This window comes from Lipophrys pholis, assembly GCF_963383615.2.
Source record: "Lipophrys pholis genome assembly, chromosome: 1".
NCBI classification, from domain to species: Eukaryota; Metazoa; Chordata; class Actinopteri; order Blenniiformes; family Blenniidae; genus Lipophrys; species Lipophrys pholis.
This window is the reverse complement of record NC_137635.1, coordinates 14672855-14694732: the sequence shown is the minus strand read 5'-3', so window position 1 is coordinate 14694732 and position 21878 is coordinate 14672855. Positions and strand designations below refer to the sequence as shown.

The window sequence follows — 21878 nt, the reverse complement described above, 5'->3', positions numbered from 1 at the left end:
AAAAAAGCTGAATTTAGTTTTGGTTTAGGTCAAAATGCACTATTTTCAACAGGTTACTGTGTAAATGTAAACAATTCTGAAACGAAAACACAAACACAAAAATTATGCATTTTCTCGTGAAACTTAGAGAGAGAGAGAGAGAGAGAGAGAGAGAGAGAGAGAGAGAGAGAGAGAGAGAGAGAGAGAGAGAGAGAGAGAGAGAGAGAGAGAGAGAGAGAGAGAGAGAGAGAGAGAGAGAGCCGCGGGACATGTGCTTTTGTTTTGAAACGCCGCTGTGACGTCGAGACTTCGGCCCGGCGTCTGATTGGTTCAGACGGGTGACACAGACAGCGTGGCGGAGGGGGCGGAGCCGAGCAAAGGGCTGCCCGGGTGAGAAGTCTCATTAGGGGTAGAAAGTAGTTCTCCGGTGTCAGAGCGGCGGAAGCGGAGTCAGGGTAAGGTGTGTGTCCGCGCCAAGTGTCAGGCAGTCTGTATGGTCGCTGTGTGAACGGCTCGGAAACAGGGTGTGAGAAAAAAAGTTTCTCTCGGGAAAACAAGCGGCAACATGTCGAACCTGCGGCCCAGGCTTTGCATTATGGAGAAGGGACAGGGCGGGTACGGCTTTCACCTGCACGGGGAGAAGGGGAAGTCCGGCCAGTTCATCCGCCTGGTGGAGGCCGACACCCCCGCCGCCGTCGCCGGGTTGCGAGCTGGGGACCAGCTCATGTTCGTGAACGGGGAGAACGTGGAGGGCGAGAGCCACCAGCAGGTGGTCTCTCGGATACGGGCCACCTCCGGGGCTCTGTCGCTGATCGTGGCGGATGCAGAGACCGGCGAGCTGCTGAGTAGGCACAACCTGCAGTGCCGGGAGGAGTTCGTCCGCGAGGGGATCCCCGTGCCCGGGGCCGGGGGCGACAGCGACTCCGACCGCGGGGACACGCACAGCAACGGCACCCCGGCGAGAGCCAGCCCGGGCCCGCGGGCGAACGGGGACACGGCCTCGGAGAAGTCCGGGAGGCTGAGCGTGAGCTCCAGCATCAAGGTACGGTGAAGTCCCGGGTCTGATCCTGGGTCAGGGTCTGAACCTGGGTCAGGGTCTGGACCTGGGTCAGGGTTTCCATCCAGCGTAGTCTCGACATTATGTGGAGATGTGTGAGGTCACACGGGTCATAATGATCAAACTGTTCCCCGATGGTTCTAAGAACTCGTTAGAAAAGCCACAGAAATGCAATCCTCTCTTCCAAAGTGCCACATAGTGAGGCTTCCTGTTTACCAGCAGTCCTCCAGGACATTCATGTCTGCTTTAATTCCCGTCTCTTATCACTGGACTCACATCAGTTTAAAATATGGTTGAATAATTCCTGGAAAATGTCCCAACATTTGCTAAAGAGTGAATCATGCAGAAGTTCATTCTCCTTCTAAAAGAGCTTTAATGTGACACTGTGCGTCATTTATTGTTATTTTCTTTCTGTATGTTTTTGTCTTTCTCTGCATGTTTGTAGTAATCCTAAGTGTAATTTTAGATCTACTCTAACTGGTAAGTGCATATCTGAAATGATCTTAAGTGTGGATTTGAGCCTTTTTCAGATATTTGTGGATTTATTTGCGGTAGTTTTCACTTTTTCTGACAACTTGCCTAAATTTTGAGTCGGTCTTTTTGTCTAGACTTGGTAGTCTTGCATGTTTTGGGTTTTATGTCTGCTTGTGCCTGTTTGGGAGTGTTTTGTATCTTTTTCAGATCTCTGTTGATCTGCTCTGAGAAGTTCATGCTTTTTGTAAGAGATTTTTTTGAATTATTTTGCCACTGTACAGTCAAATAATCATCTGAGAGTCTCTTCTAGTTATTTACTGCATATTTGTGCAGATTTCTCTTTCCTTAGTGTTGTTTTGTGACTTTTTTTCACATCGTGGTTTAGTTTGTTGCTCCATGATGCGTTTATGTCCAGTGATTTAAGCCTTCTTTAGAGTGTATGTAGTTTTTTTTGGTAGTTGCTCTTTGGGTGATATTTTGTCATATTTTGTGGTCTATATATCTTCCTGCAAGTCCTAGAGGGCAGTTTGTGGGTCTATGTGTCCTAATCAGGATGGATGTGGTCAGTTTGCACCATTCATTGTTTTTTGGTCTCCTTTGGGTTGTTTACCTTCTTTTAGAAGTTCATTGTGCACATCTGTAATAGTTTAGATTAATTGTGTGTCTCTATGGTGAGAGAGTGTGGATTTTCCGACATGTTTGTTTTGTTTGCCTTTATGTTTGTGGTTAGATTCTGGGATTATCTGGTCATAACAAGACTCTTTGTGGAATTATAGTGATGTTCTTTCATGTAGTTCTGTCTGTATCACATCAAGTCAAACTAAATGTGATTGTGTGGCACCTGTAAAAAAAAATTAACAAACTGAATGGATTATTTGTCAATGTTTTCATCAAGATCTAATGGTTGTTTGTGTAATACAACTGTTGTTATGCTGACTTTGTATTAAGACAAAGCTTATTTAAAAGACCTTGTGATTTACCTCCTTGTTAATTTTGACTGTCTTTGTGGTATTTTATTTAGTCTTTGAGATAGTTTTTTGTCTTTGTAGTCACTTAAAGGCTGTTTGAGCTCATCTTGCATCATAGATTTTTCATTGCGTTGAAAGGACACAATTTGATTCTTTATTGCTTTGTCATGTATTTCTTTGAGGTCAAATGGTAACTGCAGTCAGTTTTCATCAGTTTTTTCCAGATTAATTCTGGTTCTTTGTAGCCCGTCTGAGCCTGTGAATCTAAGACTGTCTCTTGAAAAGCTTTCCAGTCAGAATTAGACCAGTTTACACTGAACTCGTCTGCTGTGGGAGCAGATTCCTCTGCAAGAAGTCACTTCCAGTGTCTTTGCAGACGCTTTGAGTGGCGGATACGTGCCAGACCTGAGCCGAGTCTTTGACACACATTTCCTTCATGTCTCAGTTGTTTACCGTTGGAAATTCCCTGTCAGGTTTGGCTCGTTCTACCAGAAGATCTGTCACATTGGATGAACGTCAGCTGAGATTAGCGTCTTCTTTCATGTCTCATTTCATTGTAAGAAATATTGATTGACTTGACATTTGGGCGGTGAAGTATTTTTCATGATTTGGCTTTGGAGCAAAAGCAAAATTGGTGAAAGTGTCCCTCCCCAGTGAAAAGAGTTCAGTCTCAGTGGAAATGAAAGTATGTAAGTCATATAGGTTTCTTCTTTAGGAATGCCACAACCCTGCCTGTTGGAAAGACTAGGCTTTTGTTGTCGGTTATGAAACAACTTTCTGGGGGTTGTTGCTTCCGTTGGGTTGGACTGTGTTGTAGGCAATGCAAAGTCTAGGCCCCTGATTTAAACCTTATGTAACAGCACTGCGATCGGCCTCATTTTGGAGGCTCTTAGCTCTGTGGAACTGGTCTTTGTTTTGTTTACTTGGTTATTTTTAGGCTTGACCCCTTCCACTGTTGGTTGCGGCAAAGTACCTCCATCCAAAGTGACCCATGTGTATTCAATGATCCATAATTAAATCTTTAGAGGTCAAGATTGCACAAGAACCAGTCCATTCTAGATTTTCTTGGTTGATTTTGGAGGAGTGCAGTGGAAGAAAGAGCATATTTTGCTGCAAATTGTACACTACCCAACCGCAAAAATAAACCTTGTGTCATGCTTCAGGATGTCTTGATCGGTGAGTGATAACCCAAATACACAAACGATGTATTTTGAGGAAATGTTTCAGTCTGCCTGAGAATACAGCACAGAGAAGGTCAAGAAAACCTATAGAAAAAGACCTGCAAGGGCAGCAAATGAAAACTATTTCACATAAAATACAGTAAAGACAGTACACATCCAACATGAGCTGCTTCAAACTTCCAGAAGTTTTTACATTTGTTTAATTCAAGGTGTTTTTTCCAAATATAATTATTTCCATAACAAGCTTTTGTGTGATATTTATTGCACAACCTCCAAAAAGAAAATGGCCTGCTTTCCTCTGAAAGTGTCATAAGACTTCCTCTGTGATGTTGTCATTTTTCGCAGCAGTTTTCATGGCCCTCCTGTGAGGCACCAATCTCATGCAAGGCAACAGCATTGCTGTATGGATGTTTTGTTTAGCCTGCTGTTCTTGTGCCACGGGTTTAAATGCTCTCTGATTATTTTGTTATCATAAGAATACTTGTACTTGTTTAGCATAAATGTTTGTCAAGTTCAAAATCTTACCGAGTTAAGTCCCTGTGACTCCACCACCCACTGGTGTTCTAAAGAAAGAAAGATTCAAAGGTTTTAAATGGGTGGTGAGTCCATTTACTGTGATCTTGGCTTCTCTTTTTACCTCTAATGAACAGATTTAAACTCGAAGTTTGGGTTTCTGTCTACATGGGTAGCTCACACCTCTTCACTGATACTCTGATTGATGGATGGTCTTCAGTGGGAACCCCGGCTGTGTGGGATGCTACATTCCTGCTTGATAAGAAGCTTGGCAGAGCCTGACTGATGGTGCTTTTCTGGCTACATTAGCTGCCTCCCAGTGGGATTCGCTTGAGTGGGTGGACCGATGATGACGTGTGTAACCAGCCCGTCTTGTGGTTCAACAATAGTTCCTTTCATGTCATTGGTTGGAACTTGGTATTTAAGGCCAGGGCTCAGTCACCAAACATTGTCCCCAAAAAGTCCTCCTGACTATCTGTGCTTTTTCCTCCCGGAAAGAGGCCACCGCAGCAGAGCCAAACCAAGATAGCATATCATGTTGTGGTTCTGGCCTCTGGGGACTTGGAGCTCCACCACACCGAGGGCTGTCTATTGGTCTCCATAGAGATCCCCGGCAGCAGAAAGAGGCTTTGTCCACAGTGTTTGCCTGTGGAGAAAGGCCTCTGGGACAGAGAGGAAAAGAGAGAGGACTCTCACGCCTCACTAAAGGAAGCCATGCTGACCCTGAAATGCATACACTCTCACTTCACACACACCGCCAATAGGGCTGGAGTGATGAGGGAACATGTGGGGGTAAGAGGGGGCTGCTCTGAGGATTAAACTGCAATTTGTTCTGTATTTGTAGATGTGAAAATGTCAAACAAATGGTACATACCACATAACTGCAACGCCTGGGCCTCAGCTCCTGGATAATGCAGATCTCTAGCCACTAAAACCAAGAATACGAAAATGACTTAGTGTTTGTATTTCGACCGCTCAGGGGAGTAACATTACAAGCTGCAGTACCATGACCGTGGGTCGAGAGACGAGCAACTTTTGAAACATTTTTTGTCATCTCCTCCCTTGTGTGAGGCTGAGCAGTGCTGCCCTGAACTGTTGTACATTTGTGATTACCAAAGTATTATGTCGTCATGCGGTGAGACGGTGAGCGGCTCTTGCCACTGGATACCTACATGCAGGTTTGGACTTACAACTTACAGTACACCTGCAAATGTTACTTAACTTGTTCCCACCGCCACAACAATTTATGGGGGGGATTGCACTTAGAAACCTGTGCAAGAAGTTGTGTGAAGTGGGAAAGTTGGGTTCCAGTGGTATGAACAAACTTCTTTGACTTTCGTGGTCGTGGACAACCACCACGTCTTCCATATCTTGCTGGCATCTTGCTACTCCACAATGTGTTTCTGGTCCAGCATCCAGAAGCCACATGTGAGAGCTGAGGATCAGTTACCCTTATAAGAACATTGGAACCTTTCCCCGTCAGAGGCACTGTCCCTCCAGGATACCCCAGACAAGTCCAGCAAGTTTTTTAGGCAGCAGAACGTGCATAAGTGACTCAATTGGACCTCCAACATCTGCATGACCCCCCGAGCACTGTGTGCCTGTTTGGACCTCCCTTTGACACTCCTTGTGAGCAGAACCAGAGAAACTTTGAGCCTCAGAATGGAGACCTTGAGGCAGCTCCCTTTCCCCTGACATTTCACAACATCTCTTATCACTGGGCAAAGATTTATTTTTACAATAACGATTAAATTGGCATTTTATTGCGTCAGGAGCATAAATGAATTACCATTCTGTAACTGCTGTCACGTTTACACCAATAATGGCTCAGCAGCTGCAAACGAGAAGCAGTATTAAAGGTAATCTTTTGTAACTCACACGTTCTAAATGTTCTTGGTGGCCGGTGGACCACATGTGGGCTCAGTATGCACATGCTGTAACATTAGCGTCTGTGAGCTAGCTAACACTACATGACATTGGCACCAATCAGAGCCGTCAGCTCTCAGACCAACCGCTTAACCAAAGAAGTGGGTTTTTTTTCTTCTTTTTGTTTCCTGACAATTCTTTGTAAACCGAACCCCTTCCATGTGATTGACTGATGGGGCATTTCTGTTAACAAGCAGTCCAAAGGCTGTAGCTCACGATGTATCTTCGGACTATGTTTATGGTGGAATTGACATTCTCATGTTTTTACGGCCACACTTTGTGACGGGTTTATGGTTCGTCAACGAGCCAATGGAAATGGATGTTAATGAACTTGTTCTTTGAAGTAGGTTCTGCTGTGAACTGTGACAATGTTTGTAGCTCCGTATTTGTAAAATGACGAGTTGAGGAAGCCCCATTTGCAAGTTGGGAATGAAATGATGGTAAAGTTGTCATTTGTGTACTTTTACAGGATTTAAGGCTACTTGTGGATGCTCGGCTGAAGAACCTATTTTTACTTTCAGTGCTACAAGGTTATGTTATTACGGAGTGTTGTCGTAGAACAAACCCCACTCAAAGAGTGTTCAAGACAGTATGAAGTCAAAGACTGAGCCTCATTATGTATCACACACACATGCACAGAGTTTAACCACTCAATGTGTATGTCTGAGACCAGACTCTTGATGGCGTTGCCCTGGGGGGGAGAAACAACTTTCCATCAGATGATTCTTCATACGGGCTGCTGTCCAAAACAAACCTCATAAAAAAGCCACTGGCGTCATCTGACTGAGCTCCTCGCTGTTTTCTTAGTGACACAGGCTAAACAAACATGTACTCAGATATCAAGGATCCCAGTCAGCAGCAGGCAGGATTCTCTTCCACCATTTAAGTACAAATGAAAGAAACTGCATCCCTCCATTTGTGTTTTAGCCTTTTCGAGGCTCGTCACCCTGCATTGTGTCCTTCAGCCATCCTGCAAAGTTCACTTGGGGTCTTTGGCATGCCAGTGAGTGTAATCACATTGAAAGCAAAGAATTACGAAATTGTCTTTGAAGTCTCTTCCTAGCTCTTGTATATATGGGCCAGTGTCCTCGAGGAGTGGGCACAGCCGGCTTTCAGCTCCAATCACTCAGCAGACGCTAAATTGAGGCTTCAGCATGACCAAAGAGATTGAGGAAACACAGGCACTATTTGACAGTTTTCCTGCACTGTTCCAGAGTGCCGTGTTCATTTCATAAAACTCCTTTTTATGTCTCCCAACCCAAAGATTTAAAGATCTGCAAGTCGTTGGTTTATTACGGGTTGCGTGATATTGCATTCATCATAATATCAATATATATATATATATATATTGCATAAGACTTCCTGCTCCATAATGAATAACATTTCGCAATGCACGGTGCATCCAAGTTCTGCTTGTGAACGTATTTGCTCAATTAGGAAGTGCTCTACTACACTTGTATCACATTGGTTGCTACAGGCCAGAACCACAGACACAAAACTTTTTTCTTAGTTCAAACACATACATCCAAGAATAAACCGTGACCCCGAAATTGCGCCTAATTTTCCAGACTGTCATTTTTTTCTTTTTCTTTAGTCGTTTAACTGCTCATGCGACTTAAGATGCGACTTGTCAAAATACGGTGGTACGCACCATCTAGATATCACTGTAATAAATAAGATTTATCACAGTTCAGAAGATAGACTAATCAAGTCTGAGCCAAAGTAGTTGGCGAGATACAAAAACAGTAGCAACATCTTGACGATTTGAGGTTAGAGGATCAGTAATGGTGCAGTTACATCTTGACATTGAAAAAAAAAAAAAAAAAAAATATATATATATAATAGCCTTGTACACCAGTATTTTTTTTGTTTTTTTCCCTGTTCGATAGATACAAGTTATGGTCCAGAAAATACAGTCATTTCACTTCAGAAGACCTGATATGTCCATAGTTTCTAATGCAAATCATGAATATTCCAATTAAAACCCAACCTGGCTTGTAAAATAGCTTAGCATACCTATACCACAGGCATGTGGCTTGAAGTGCTTGTAATTTGATGCCAGCCTCTTTTTTTCTTAGCTGCTGGTAAATGTAGGCTATATTATATTAAGTATTCATCCGACTGAAAAGCATGTGGTGAACTGGCCAGTTTCACGTATTTTGATAAAATAGCTAAAGCTAGAAAGTTTCAGTCACTTTACATAGACTAAGGAAGTGAATTACTTTTTGTCAGTACTAAAACCATGTAGAATATGTTTATGCTTCAGTTTTCTGAATTATTCTTCACAGTAAAGCTTAATGTGGTACATCCTTTTTAAGCTACCTGACCTTTGTGGGCCAATACTTGAAATATAATAGGTACGGTTTGTGCAAGTTACAGCGTGCTGCTTCAATCTATCAGTGGCAGAGTTAGTAACCACACACACACACACACACACACACACACACACACACACACACACACACACACACACACACACACACACACACACACACACACACACACACACACACACACACACACACACACACACACATACACTATTTCAGCATGCCTGCCTGTCTGCAGAGAAAGCTGTTAGTTGTCTGGGTGGAAATGGTGAGAAAGCCACTTCCTGCCCCCGGAGTGAGTTGCTTCAGCCGGAGCTCCATTGTTTGCTCTTGCCTCGGCCGGTTAATGATAACCGTGGTGTCGCACACACGGTGGCAGTTTTGTGTGTGAGCTAACGGCGTCATGGGTAATTGACTCAAAGCTTTGAGTGAGCACATTATGCACCAAGTCATGGTGTTGTTTTAGCAGTTAAGTACATGTAATGGATTGAAACACTCACACAAAGCACTGTATGATATCCTTTGTTTCAATAGGAAGACCTAATGAGGAGTCATTCATTATCATTATGCAATTTCAAAACACTAATAATAGGTTATTATAGAGCCGGTACAGCCAGAAGAGCTTCATGTTTACTTATTTCTTAGCGTTTGTATCAAGTAAACTTTTATTGCAGTATTAGTTTTAACTTAATTTAAATAAATCTGGCAGTGGTGAGTTGTGGATTAATTCCTCCTGGAATTGAGATGACAACAAAGCAATTGTCGCAAAATCCAACAAAACTCGCCAGCCAACAGTTTTTGGGGTTTTCTTTATGCTTCACCAAGGAAAACTACAAATCACCTGCAGCTTCTTTTTTTTAAGATTATTAAATATAATCTTAAAAAAAAATGTTTTGCAGTCACTTTGTCTCAATTAGATTGTGTTGACAAGGGATCGTATTTCACTTCAGTATTGCAGCATCATTTCATACTTTGTGTCCACCAAACAGAAATCAGAAACAATTGTATAAAGATCGTAATAGAACAAGCTTGTGTATTTTTTGGCTGATGCAAATTCATTAGAAACAACAAAGAACTGAACGAGCCCTCCAAGCTGTTGACAGTGTGACTCAAGATTGTAGAAATTGGCTTTTGTCTGTCTGAGCGGTCAGTACAAGCTTTGACGACCGGCCCTCACCTTCTATGTCGAGTTGCAAAACTTTCTATGAACCCCCACTCGACTTCACCTCAAGAGGTTTCTTTAAAAGACTTTGTGGCTTTCAAGGACCGAACCAGTTTGACAGATTGCAGAGGGACACTTCACTTTGAGCTTTTATCTCGGGCCGTCATAAAGGCCTCACATCATGTACTCTCTTAGGTTCAAGGTCCCCGGAGCGAGCTGTCCCTCGCTGTAATGGGAGAGGCGAGTACGAGCGCAGGACCTGATGTTTAACCACAGCGAGCTATAAAACCATTAACCTTTGGTATCTGACAGGCTTATTGAATGTTTACCGCAGCCGCCCACTGCTTCGTGTACCAACGCACCACTGCTAAAGCTAATCCTGCTAATGCTGTTTGAAGTCACTTTAATTTCGAATGATTCCTATTTCTAATGAAGTATTCCATTCAACAGAGGACATAACATGATGATATAGATCTCACTGTCCAATATCAACTAAATATGCAATAAATACAGGCACTTAATTAGATGATAATGTCTTTGTGCTTTGAGATTTATAACGGTGTTCTTTCTCTTGCCACATATTTACTCCAGCTGCGTTTTTGTTGTCATTTTACTTTGGTTTTTGTGCTTCTGACTTCTGCCAGTTAGCCACCACTTGTGAAATAAATACCTCTAACAAGGAGGTTAGAAGCATATATAGCATTCTGTCATTTTGAACCTGCGTGAATGCACATTGCATGAAAACACATTTTATTTCTGTTCAGTCAGTCTCTTGTTAAATGTATCTTGCGCATATGTTACGATATTGACAAATTTGCAATATATTGTGCAGCCAGCAGATATTTACACGTGAAAGTCTGTTGTTTTAGAGACTCGAGGAGGAGGAAAGCTTGAGCAAAGAGAGAAATTTGTTTGCTCCGCATTCTTACTTGGAGTCGTTGAAGTTGTATGGCCTTCAAAGAACTCAAAGAGCTGCCATGCATGAGGGGCGACCTAATTCATACGTTGCTGTATCAGCGATGGAGAAGCCCACCGACATCCTCTTTTAACTGACTGTAAACATAGAAGAGGTTTTTGATGGGGATTTATTGCATTGTAAATATTCACTTAGACACCACTTTGAAATAGACGAGTCATCAAAGAGGATCCAAAACATCAGAAATGCTTGGATTTGCAAAATGGAGATAGATGACTTAAATACTGTGAGTATGTTCAACATATATATATACATTTTTTCAATCTCATGTAATGTAGCACCTATGATCAGTGACCACAGGACTTGGTTCAGTTTGAAATGCACACATTTCCCTTCATGCTTCCTGCTACCTCGGAAATGCAGCTAATAAATGGCTGCTGACAAAGTGTCCGTTTCAGTTGCAGTGCCTCAATAGAGTCTTGTTTTTCACATCCTGACGGCCGAGTCAGCCGATGAAAGGAGTAAAACTCAAAGCTTGCGTGACTTTTGACCTGCAGAGGAAGATGAGTCCCTCCCTAAGCGGGTCAGATGTATTAACGGGACACTGGAGAGACCTTCTTCCGGTCTGAAGTCAGTCGTAGCTCCGGGGCCAACTCCGTTCACCTGACTCAGCTGTTAGGAAGCAAAACAAAGTGCAGAGCACAAGAACAAAAATATTTACGGTCACTTTCTTCGTACTGCATAGGAACTGGTTAATTTATTAAACACTTTAGAAAAGCCCGGAAAAGCTTCAGCTATTAAGATATTAAACCTCATATCATCTGAAAAGCCACAAAAATTAAAAAAAATGTTTTAAAGAAGAGTCTTTTTGGACATTTCCCAAGCAGACAAATATTTGGTTTTGTGTGTTTTCTTCGTCATTCATCAAAGCAAACACTGTAATTTTCCAGTTCGGTTCAGTCACCGATCAAAAAACAAAAGTGTTTCTAATATAACCGATTCCATAGAGCAAAGGAGCCATGCTTTCCCTCAGAAAGCCTCTGATGTGGAAGTAAGCGCAGGAAATGTAGCTCGAGTTGCCATGGCGACAGATTGCATGCCAAGCAGATTCTGCTCTGGACTTTACCCGCTGCTGTTTTTGTCATGCAGCTCTTGCAGTCACTGCACGGTGTGGGGGAGTGTGTGTGTGTGAGTGTGTGTGGGGCTCTTCTGATGTTGTGGTTTCCTGTGCATGCAAATAAACCCTGAAGATCAGAAAGTAGGCCTCACATGCACACACCGGAATTGTTCACAAGTGTCTGTATTGACTCGTACTGTTGTGGCTTTCAAACACCACCCAAGAAAGTCGTGCATGTAGAAGTTGAGTCTGATGAACACACAGAAAACTGCCCCACGTCAAGCTCTGGACCTGAACTGAAGGAGAACTTGTAGCCTGGCATTCTGCCCGAGCTCCTCCTCGCCCCTGTTCATTATCCGCCCTCCACCCCCCGCTGGGTGCTGTCACCACGCCCGGACCTCAGGGCACAGTGTGAAGCAAACATGAATGCTCTTGTGCAGAGAGAGAGAGAGAGAGAGAGAGAGCGTTGTCACCTCTGAGAGAACCAGGGGAGTAAAGAGCCGACGTAGGACTGAAGTTGGTTCTGTGTTGGCCGATTCTCCGTTGCCCCGCGGTGCATTAAAAGGATTAACTGGTGCTCGCTCACCTTATATGACTGGCTCACAGCTGCCAGTATCAAAAATGTAGACTACGTGGCAAAAACAAAAACACAATCAACATAGAAATCGTAAAGATGTGAAAACCTGCTAGTTTGTCTTGACATATGTTTTCATCTCCAGCAAATCTTTGTTTTGCACCTTATATCCAGAAAAATCGTGAACATCTCTGACCATATCAAGAGGCTCAAATGTTATATGGGCAACCACAGTAACCATATTATTTTATAGTAAGAGATAATTATTATTATTTAGTTTAATCTCTATAAAACCTAGAAACAGAACTCAAAGAGGTGAGAGAAAGGAGTAATGATACCTGAAGACAGGACTCAAGATCAGCATTTACACATGAAAACCTTTGCACACAAGTGTTACTCAACCTTCACACACGAGGAGCATCATCTGGCATGTGCACATCCTGAGTGCCTTTGTTTTTATTGCATCTAATCACAAGCAGCCAAAGGTCAACTCTGAAACCAGATAGATATTTTCAAGGTTCAAAGTAGAGAGGATTAATGATCTTACAGAAAAACAAACCTTTAGACAGACGAGCAGTATTAACCCAGACCATGACGAATCATGATTAAATTAAATCCCATATAAACACTTGTATTGAATTGATTGAGTTTCCAGAGAAACACAACAAGCTCCATTAGTCCAGTTGTCAAGTCAACATCGGTGTGCTTCTGGGTAAATCTGGATGGTGGGAGCATGTGTGCAGAGTCGCAGTGCAAAGCATTATGGGATTGAACCACTAAATATTCGACAATATTTATGGTTTTAGCGTCCACATAAACTAAGAAAATCTGAACATTGTTAAAGATAGTTCAGTCAGATTGGATAAAAGTGAATAAAGCTGGATTATATTGACTCATGAAAACATTTATAGACGCTTCACGATAAGAGAATCCTTCATTTTGAGTTAATGTAGTATTTTAATGCATTTTCTTTTACATGGTTTATTTCACTTGATTGTGCTTAGAATACTAAGACTATTCACACATTAATACACAGATGGATCAGAGAGTTTCTGAGGAAAAAAGTCCTAAACTCCACATCAAAGTTGTGCGATTTTGGAGGAGCTTGGTTGTTTAAGAATGTTGTTGTTTTTTCTCCACCATATTAAACATACACACACTTTTACCATCTGAACTGTTTATTCTTGGTGCCAGTGATTTAATGACACGGTTAAAAAAACAGTCTCTGATGGTTTGATCTTCGGAAGTCTCAATCAGAAGATGGTGACTGGGGTCATAAAGGGATGAACGATAATCGTCAGGTAGAATGTGGAGTTTGCGTTCCTGTTGTCTTTCCATCATGTCCAACCAGCCTCTCCACTGTAGAACAACAGTTTGTGAAATCATGACGATGGGCTACCCTTTACTATTCATACGTGTTCTTCTTCTCCAAAGCCGTTGCCATGTTGTGCACTTTCCAGCTTCCTCAGCTGATGCGTCAGCCTTTCCACTCTCATTATCAGCTGTGGGCTTTGTCACAAACGCATGAGCATCACCTCGCAGGCCTTCTCGGTTTCACCGGGTGACTCACGCAGGGCGTTGCAGAAATCCTCGCCCTGCTGTCTTCAGTGTGGACATGTGGACGAGGGAGCGGCTGACTCAGTGCTGATTCTGCACCGCTCAATGGACCCTGTATCATTGACAGATGGCCACTGATAGCCGAGGATGTTGGGCAGATAGCCGCAGGTTTATCAAGTGTTGGATGAGCCACCGAAGGGTGTGGAGCTGTTTTTATTCCACTATCAACATCCTCAGGTGTTCTCGCAGCACACGGTAATAAATAGGTTAAAGGTCCTGTTCTCTCACATGGATACTGAAGCCAGTCTGCGCCAAGAAATGGGGATAAACTGTTACAAAAGTCCAACTGATTTAAACTTTAACCAGCAGAAGTGTTTACCTACACGATTTTTACCGTCTAGTTCTAATTAAAAGCTTCTAAAGCTCCTCGGTCTTTACACTGATTATGTATTATTTATGTTTATGTAAGGACGGTTAATGAGTCACTACACTACCTTGTGGCACAAACTGGTACTACAACACTAATCGACCTGTAGATAGCTCGTTTGTTTTTGAACTTCAGATGACTTCCAGTTACATTGATGTGTTGTTGGTTTTCTTTCCTTCCTTCTTTTTGTATTGACAGTTTGTTCACATTATGCTTACAAATAAAGTAGCATTTTACAACATTATAATTCTTAAACGTTCAGCCATTTAAATGAAATGTTTTGGCCTAACACCATTAGGGACGGGTACCGAATTCGGTACTTTTATAGGTACCTACCAAATTACGTGGGTACTACCGAGTACCGATTTCACGTAAAATAAAATGGTACCATGTTTCGGTACCTAAACGCATCCTTGTGACTGTGCGGAGTGGAAGAGTTGGCGATTTTCCGAGCCGGGCTTGAATGCAGCATTGCAAGAGCGTAATGACATCAGTTGCTGCAGCAGTGAATGGAGCCTGCTTAAACACTGGAGTTTCTTTTGAGGCTGTAGAGTGCACAGTTGTCAACAGCCTTAGACCTACCGTCACAAAGTCTCCAGAGGGGAAAGGAAAGCAGTAGGAGTTACTGGAGCTGGGTTTGAGTTTTTGCATTATTAAGAAAAAGCACTGCGTCGTTGTACTTAAGGGTTTTCATGTTGAAGAATTTTGAAACAACTGCGATGTTACAATACAAACAGTTGGATGTTGTTTTGATATATTTGTTAAAGTTTATATATTGAGAAATAAACGTGTTAAATTGAATTTAAGAACATTTATTGCCACGTAAACACACCCAAAACGGTCAAATTGGTACCGTTGAATACTGAGTATCGATACCGTATCGGTCCAAATATGAAAGGTACTCATCCCTAAACACCATACAAAAATGTCCGATTCAGCATTTGTTTGTTTTTAAATTGGCATTTCATGAGTATTTTGCAAATTACAACAGTTAAACCACAGTCTCAACAATAAATAGAAAATATTCCTCCTCAGCCCCCTGCAGAAGTGAAAACAAGTGATCAGGTGAGGTGATTACACAGTTCAGACTTCACCTTCACCTGCACTCCGGATTAAACACTGAAGCAGGATTATCACCTGCAGCAGGCACTGCGTGTAGTCTCAATCCAACACATCCTGCAGACGGGATGTCAGTGTGGAAGCCACCTGGAAAAGTCGAGGAATTCAAAGAAACCTCAATATTTGTCATCCCGCAATTACCTGAATGGTGCAGATACTTTATAAAACTTCATCCGCTGGAATCAGTGGCACTGTTTTATTGTCCAGGAAATAAAGAGGACAAGTTGAATTGACACAAGAAAACCCTGCACAAGAAAAAAGCTCAATAGAATAGATAACAAGTCTAGATTCAACAGGTTGGTCTGGGATTAAAACAGATTAAATACACAACGTAGCGTATCGATTTGTTGATGTCAATGTGGATTTTTTTATAAATATTTTGCATTATTCAAGTGGTCGTCTCCTGCTAAGACATTCTTCTTCTTGAAAACCGTGATTGCTGCAATAATGAGTACGAAGTTGAACAGCTGTATCACATCTTGACATTGTAATATCTGCGCATCAGTCATAACATTAGGTGAGGTGAACAACACGGATCCCTGTTGAGGTTCTTTGTCATTCAAACGTCACGCCTGCTGGGGACGGCTGGACAGTTTTTGAAGGAATGTTCTGCCTCCTGTGAGGAGATGAAGCAACCTGAAACCTTGTGTCCATGACCGATACAAACTTTTACTTTTCCCTTCATGTTCCTTTTTAATAACCCGACTGTTCCCAAGTTGGGAACAAACAGACCAAAGTCACAAAAGACGCTCTTGAAGTCAAACCGGTCATATTTAGTTGACGTATACGATCATCTAACCTCTGGTTGAACCTAAGATTTCTAACAAGAAGTTCTGCATCACTGACGCTTTCAGTTCCTCGTTAGCTCTGTGTGCGAATGCTACCAATGCTACTGCTGGTTCTGACACTACTGCTACTCTTGATTTACTGTTGCTATTTTCTTCTATAATAATGCTAATATAATTGCTATTACTGGTAATGTTGCTACTATTAATGCATAATAACTCTACTCTTGGTCCATCTAGTGCTAATGCTGACACTTCTGCTTCTCTCAGTTTACTGTTGCTCGTGCTACTGGTCTGTTTCTCCTATTAATGCTGATTTTTCTTCTACTAATTCTATTGTTGCTACTCTTAATGCCACTGTGAGCTTGTGATGCTGCTGCTATTATAATGGAATGTAGGACTTGTTTGTGTTGTTTTGAAGTCATGCTGATTGTGTGTGTGTGTGTGTGTGTGTGTGTGCAGGAGGACGGTCTGCGGCCTCGCCTCTGCGTCCTGAAAAAAGGCTCCACAGGTTATGGCTTCAACCTGCACAGTGAGAAGACCCGACCGGGTCAGTTCATCCGAGCCGTGGACGACGACTCCCCCGCACAGAGAGCCGGGCTCCGAGCCCAGGACAAGATCATCCAGGTACACACACACACACACACACACACACACACACACACACACACACACACACACACACACACACACACACACACACACACACACACACTTATATACACAAACACACACATTCACCTCCTGTGTATTGTTGTGTTGATGTATCAGCTGTAATCCTCTTACACGAGTGGGCCAACTGAGTTCCCGAGTCGCAGCAGTATGTGGAGTGTGCATAGCGCTCGTGCGCGTTGCACGTGTACGCTCCTCCCCTCTCCGGCCACACTGAAGCCTTCGGGTCAGATTTAATCCACTTAGTGCGTCTGTGGGCTAAGGAGGAGGAGGAGGAGGAGGAGGAGGAGGAGGAGGAGGAGGAGGAGGAGGAGCGTGGTGCGAGCAGGGAGCCGTCTGGTACCGCTCAGGTTCCTGGACATTCTAGCACAGGAATTCCTCACACCCTTATCTCCCTCTGCTCCATCACCTCCAGCACGGAGTGATCCTGAACAAACAGCACCGCCCGGCACTGAGATGATCTCAGAGGAAGCTCCTTATTCATAACTCTAATACCAAAAATAAAGGAAAGAATGTTTCAATTAATATAAAGTTTAAATTAAAAAAAAATACTAGAATGTAAAAATAGTATTCATTTTTTTTGGTTATTTTCATTTTGATAATTTAATTATTATTTTATATATTGTATATTTATAAATATTCAAAAATGAAAGTTATTTAATTAATGGAACATATAACTACATTTTAAACATGAAAAGAATATAAAATAAATAATTTGTCAAAATGATAATTGAAAAAAGGTATTAAAGTTAAAAACCACTACAACATTCTATAAAAAAATATATTTTTAGAAATTAAAATGATGAAATGTTAAAATGAGATTTACAATACTACATGAGAAAAACACTCAAAAAACTAACGTAACAATTAATGGCCTGACTGTTGCTTAAACTAGTCAAACACAACCATGACCCAAATCAAGACTTTTTAATGAATTATATGACAACTAAAATAAATAATAAATATGACAAAAGAAAAACACTAATAATAGCCTGATGGCCCACGTTTGGGTCACGTCCCACCAGGTGAGAATCACTGGTTCAAACACGACTGTATATAATTAAATAGTTTATTTAAATATGTTATGCTGAGAAATTCGATTTACCATTCAAATCTGACTATCGTGCTCCTCATTCAGCCTCCATTAGTGCTGCCACAAAATGATCCAAAATGTCCACTTTTCAGTGTCTTCTCCGCTCTGAACATGAACCCTCTCATACGGGGACAACACGAGTTGGCGTGTGTGCTAAGTTTCCGTCCGCATCTGTCCTCAGGTGAACGGCGTGTCTGTGATCGGCATGCAGCACTCAGAGGTCGTGGGGATCATCAAGGCCGGAGGAGACGAGACCAAGCTGCTGGTGGTCGACATGGAAACCGAGGAGTTCTTCAAGAGATGCAACGTCGTGCCCGGAGAACAGCACATCAGCGGTACGGCGCGCACACACACACACACACACACACACACACACACACACACACACACACACACACACACACACACACACACACACACACACACACACACACACACACACACACACACACACACACACACACACACACACACACACACACACACACACACACACACACACACACAGCTGTGTCCTTATGCACTACACTTGGTTTGAAGACAGAGGGTGTTGAGCGTGTCATGTGCTTCTCCTCCCTGCAGGACCGCTGCCTGAACCTGCATCAGAGCGAGCATCAGTGGAGGAGGTGAGCACCACTGACCACATTTAAAAATCACACATTCTTTTAAGGTTGTGTGACCTCTCGCGGCCATCATGAAGATCGAGTTGTGCAGTTTCAGTGGGTATAGCATTTAATCCGAACATGGCCCCGGATGCACCAGGATAGATGGGCTGGTTTTCCCCATTTTTGAATGCGAATCTGCTCTCCTGGCCAAGAGAACTCCCAGACAGATTAAGTGGACTCTGCAGTACAGACGCAAGCACAAGAAGGGCCAGTCTGAAATTAAGTTCCAGACAGAAGTGTGATGTCCGGAGGGAGCAGGCCATCAGACAGCCAAGAGGAGGCAAAGAGGGCACAGCAGGCAGCCAAGAAGCCTGTCTCACCAGGTGCAAAAGTAAACATCTGCCAAGACGGCACAGAAACTCAAAATCGCCAGGCACATGATGGTCCAGGCACATGATGGTGAACGCACCAAGTCGGTGGAAAAAACTGAACCTGGCTGTTTGTGAATAAAAAATGTATCTATGAAAGCTAGTTGTGTAATACCACTTTGTGCCACAAAATGGTGCACAGAGTCAGTCTGGACTCGGCTCTCTTCAAACTTTACCACAAAATTTCAGTGTGTCTTTTTTTTAGGGCACGATGACGTAACAATTCAACTTTAATGTTAATATATGTTCATCACCGTGTTCCTAAAGAGAAACAGATGAAGAGCAGATGTTTATTGAGGAGCAGCTGTAACATTTCCGTTTGCTCGTCCAGAAGATTGAAGAAACCACTATGGGATCATCACAGGATCGTTTCAAACAGTTTATCAGGAGGAGGAGGAGCCTTCTTGTCCTCCTCTTCCTCCTCTTCCTGCTTCTCCCCCTGCTCTTCTTTCTCCTCCTCCTCTTCCCTGGTCGTCCTCCTGCTCCTCCTTCTGCCCCTCTGGTGACATTGTGGCTGACCCATCACCATGGACCCCCCCCCCCCCCCCCCCCCCCCCCCTCCCGTCCTGGAGGATCATGGGATTGCGCTGGCTTTAGAGTTGAGGATTATGCTAATGAGGCGACTAACGAGCAGCGTTCACACACATGCAGGCAGATTCTCAACAACAATCACGCATTCACTGGTTATTACATAACTCGGCGCTCGGCTCTAATTCAGGGACCGGAGAGAAACTAAGGAAGGATAATCCAGAAAGTGTAGCGTCACACCCAGAGGTACAAATAAAACCTAAATATTAAAACACAAGGATGAGGATTTCCAAGACACTTTCAGTGTAAAAGACACAACTGACCATGATAATCACAAACTTAGAGACTCTGCAACCACAATGTCTAATAACGAGCTGATGTAATGGAGGCAGCGTGGGTCATAATGGACACTGCAAATTCAAATATTGGCTCAAAGCAAACATGTCAAACATGATGCATCTTGTCAAATATGAAGTGAACATAAAGTTATTATAGTGAGAAAAACAGAACTTTGACCTACAAATGTTGTACACTCATTTCTGGAAAGTTTCTAGAAACCTTCAGTTTTTTTAAAAACAAGAATGTGGAGATCAGTTTAATCAGCTGCTCTGTCGGAGAGGGTTTGTGATCAGAGGGATTCGAACACGGGAATAACAGTTTTGCGGCTGCAGAGGATTGCAGCTGTGAGCAGTGAGGACAGACTGAAAGACACGAGGTCCGAAACCACTTCAAGACCTGAGCTCTGCTGCCCCCTGCTGGAAGAATCCTGCAAGCACGCCTGTGATTCACTTAGGAAGAAAATCAACGTAAATAATCCGAGGAATTCCAATAGGGTCCTCCTGCTCGGACCCTAAAAATCCGAATGTAACCTGTTCAAAGAAGGATTAGGAAGACCTATACACTCTTTTTTTTTTTTTTTTTTTTTTTTTTTTAACATTTGTACCCATTTTTTTTCAACCATGACAATGTTGTAATATGCAAATGATGAAATCAAAAATAATGAATGAATGACGACTGTTAAAAAAAACAACACACAATCTGTTATTTCCATTAAAATTTATTTTATCTATTTATACATTTCAAGAATTTGAATATTCCATCTTCAGTAGTGTAAAATATCCAGTTGACTAACTTCCATTAAGTTATTTTGTTACATTAAAAAAGGCCACAATTATTTACTATTTTTACACTATGGGTTGCTATGGCAACATATTTCCAAACAGATGGAACTGTACTGAAATGTGTGTGTATGTGTGTGTGACACAGGAACAAGTGAAGGCGACGCCCAAACTGAGCCCCTCGGCCTCCAGCGCCGCCTCCAGCTCCTCCTCCAGCAGCTCCCTGCCTCCACAGGTAACTGTCGCTCCTCAGTCAGCGGAGTGCCCCCGTCCCGAGGAGTCATGAACCAACGGTGTGTGTGTGTTTTTTTTTTCTGCAGAGTGAGAGGGAGCCCGAGGTGAGCAACAGCCTGGGTCTGGGTCTGTCTCTGGCAGAGGCGAGGGAGCGAGCCCAGAAGAAACGAGAGGCCAAGAAAGCCCCGAAGATGGACTGGAGCAAGAGGAACGAGCTGTTCAGCAACTTATAAAGACCTGTGACCCCCCCCCCCCCCCCCAAATGGAGGAACCGCAGATCATCAGCTTATGAAGGACACTCTTTTAAAACTTCTTCAGTATTATTCCCACGCGCTGATTTTTATGGTTATAATTTCGGGTTCCTGCATCACACTGGAATGAATGTTAATATATGAAGAAGAATGTACAGTTTCTAATGTGAGAGAAGAAACCCAAGCTTTGATTGGTTTAGTTTGTTTTTAACAGTAAGAAAAGAGGGAGCTGAACTCCACAGCACGTCTTAATAAGCCCCCCCCCCCCCCCCCCCCCCGATTCCTAGAAATAAAGTTATTTTTTCAATGTGTACATACCTGAAGGAGATGATTTGCCAGATGATTTTTTACTGACTGATCGTGTAGCGTGTGTTGATTGTGACTGAGGCGGTCCCGCTGAGGCCCCTCGCAACTTGATAAAAGTAGTGTTTGGATCACATGGAGCCCCCTGTGGTTTGTCTTTAGGAACAGGAAGCAACACACACGTACGTGTGCACAGAATATGAAGACATTTGTGTATATTTACATTTTCCCTCACACACTCAGGCTTCATTGTGTGTGTGTGTGTGTGTGTGTGTGTTTTAAATACAATAGAAAATACATAAGCACAATTTCTGTACACCCATTATTTGACAGTCTGCATGTTTGTCAGTGTGTGTCCATATTACAGAGGCATAATTACTCATTTAAATTACTAAAACTTAATTTGATCCCTTCGGTCCCAAATGAGGACTTTTAGTCACAATAGCCCCTTTTCCACAGTGCCCCTTGGTACCGGTGCTGGTCAGGTGGGGGTTGACTATCCGTAACAGACACGTATCAGTGCCGCGTTTCCATTACATGGGGAACAGTTTGAAATGTAGG

At 42.8% G+C, this 21878-nt stretch overlaps 1 protein-coding gene across 1 annotated transcript; it reads left to right on the top strand.

Annotated features, from left to right (window-relative positions):
• The first annotated feature begins 367 nt into the window (after positions 1–367).
• Positions 368–21451, top strand: LOC308120686 (Na(+)/H(+) exchange regulatory cofactor NHE-RF1-like). Its single transcript, XM_080481449.1, has 6 exons — positions 368–1021; positions 16548–16712; positions 18032–18185; positions 18433–18476; positions 20678–20764; positions 20850–21451. Exons 1-6 carry the CDS (start codon positions 545–547, stop codon positions 20994–20996), a joined length of 1074 nt encoding a protein of 357 aa, XP_080337575.1. The 5' UTR covers positions 368–544; the 3' UTR covers positions 20997–21451.
• Positions 21452–21878: the final 427 nt, after the last annotated feature.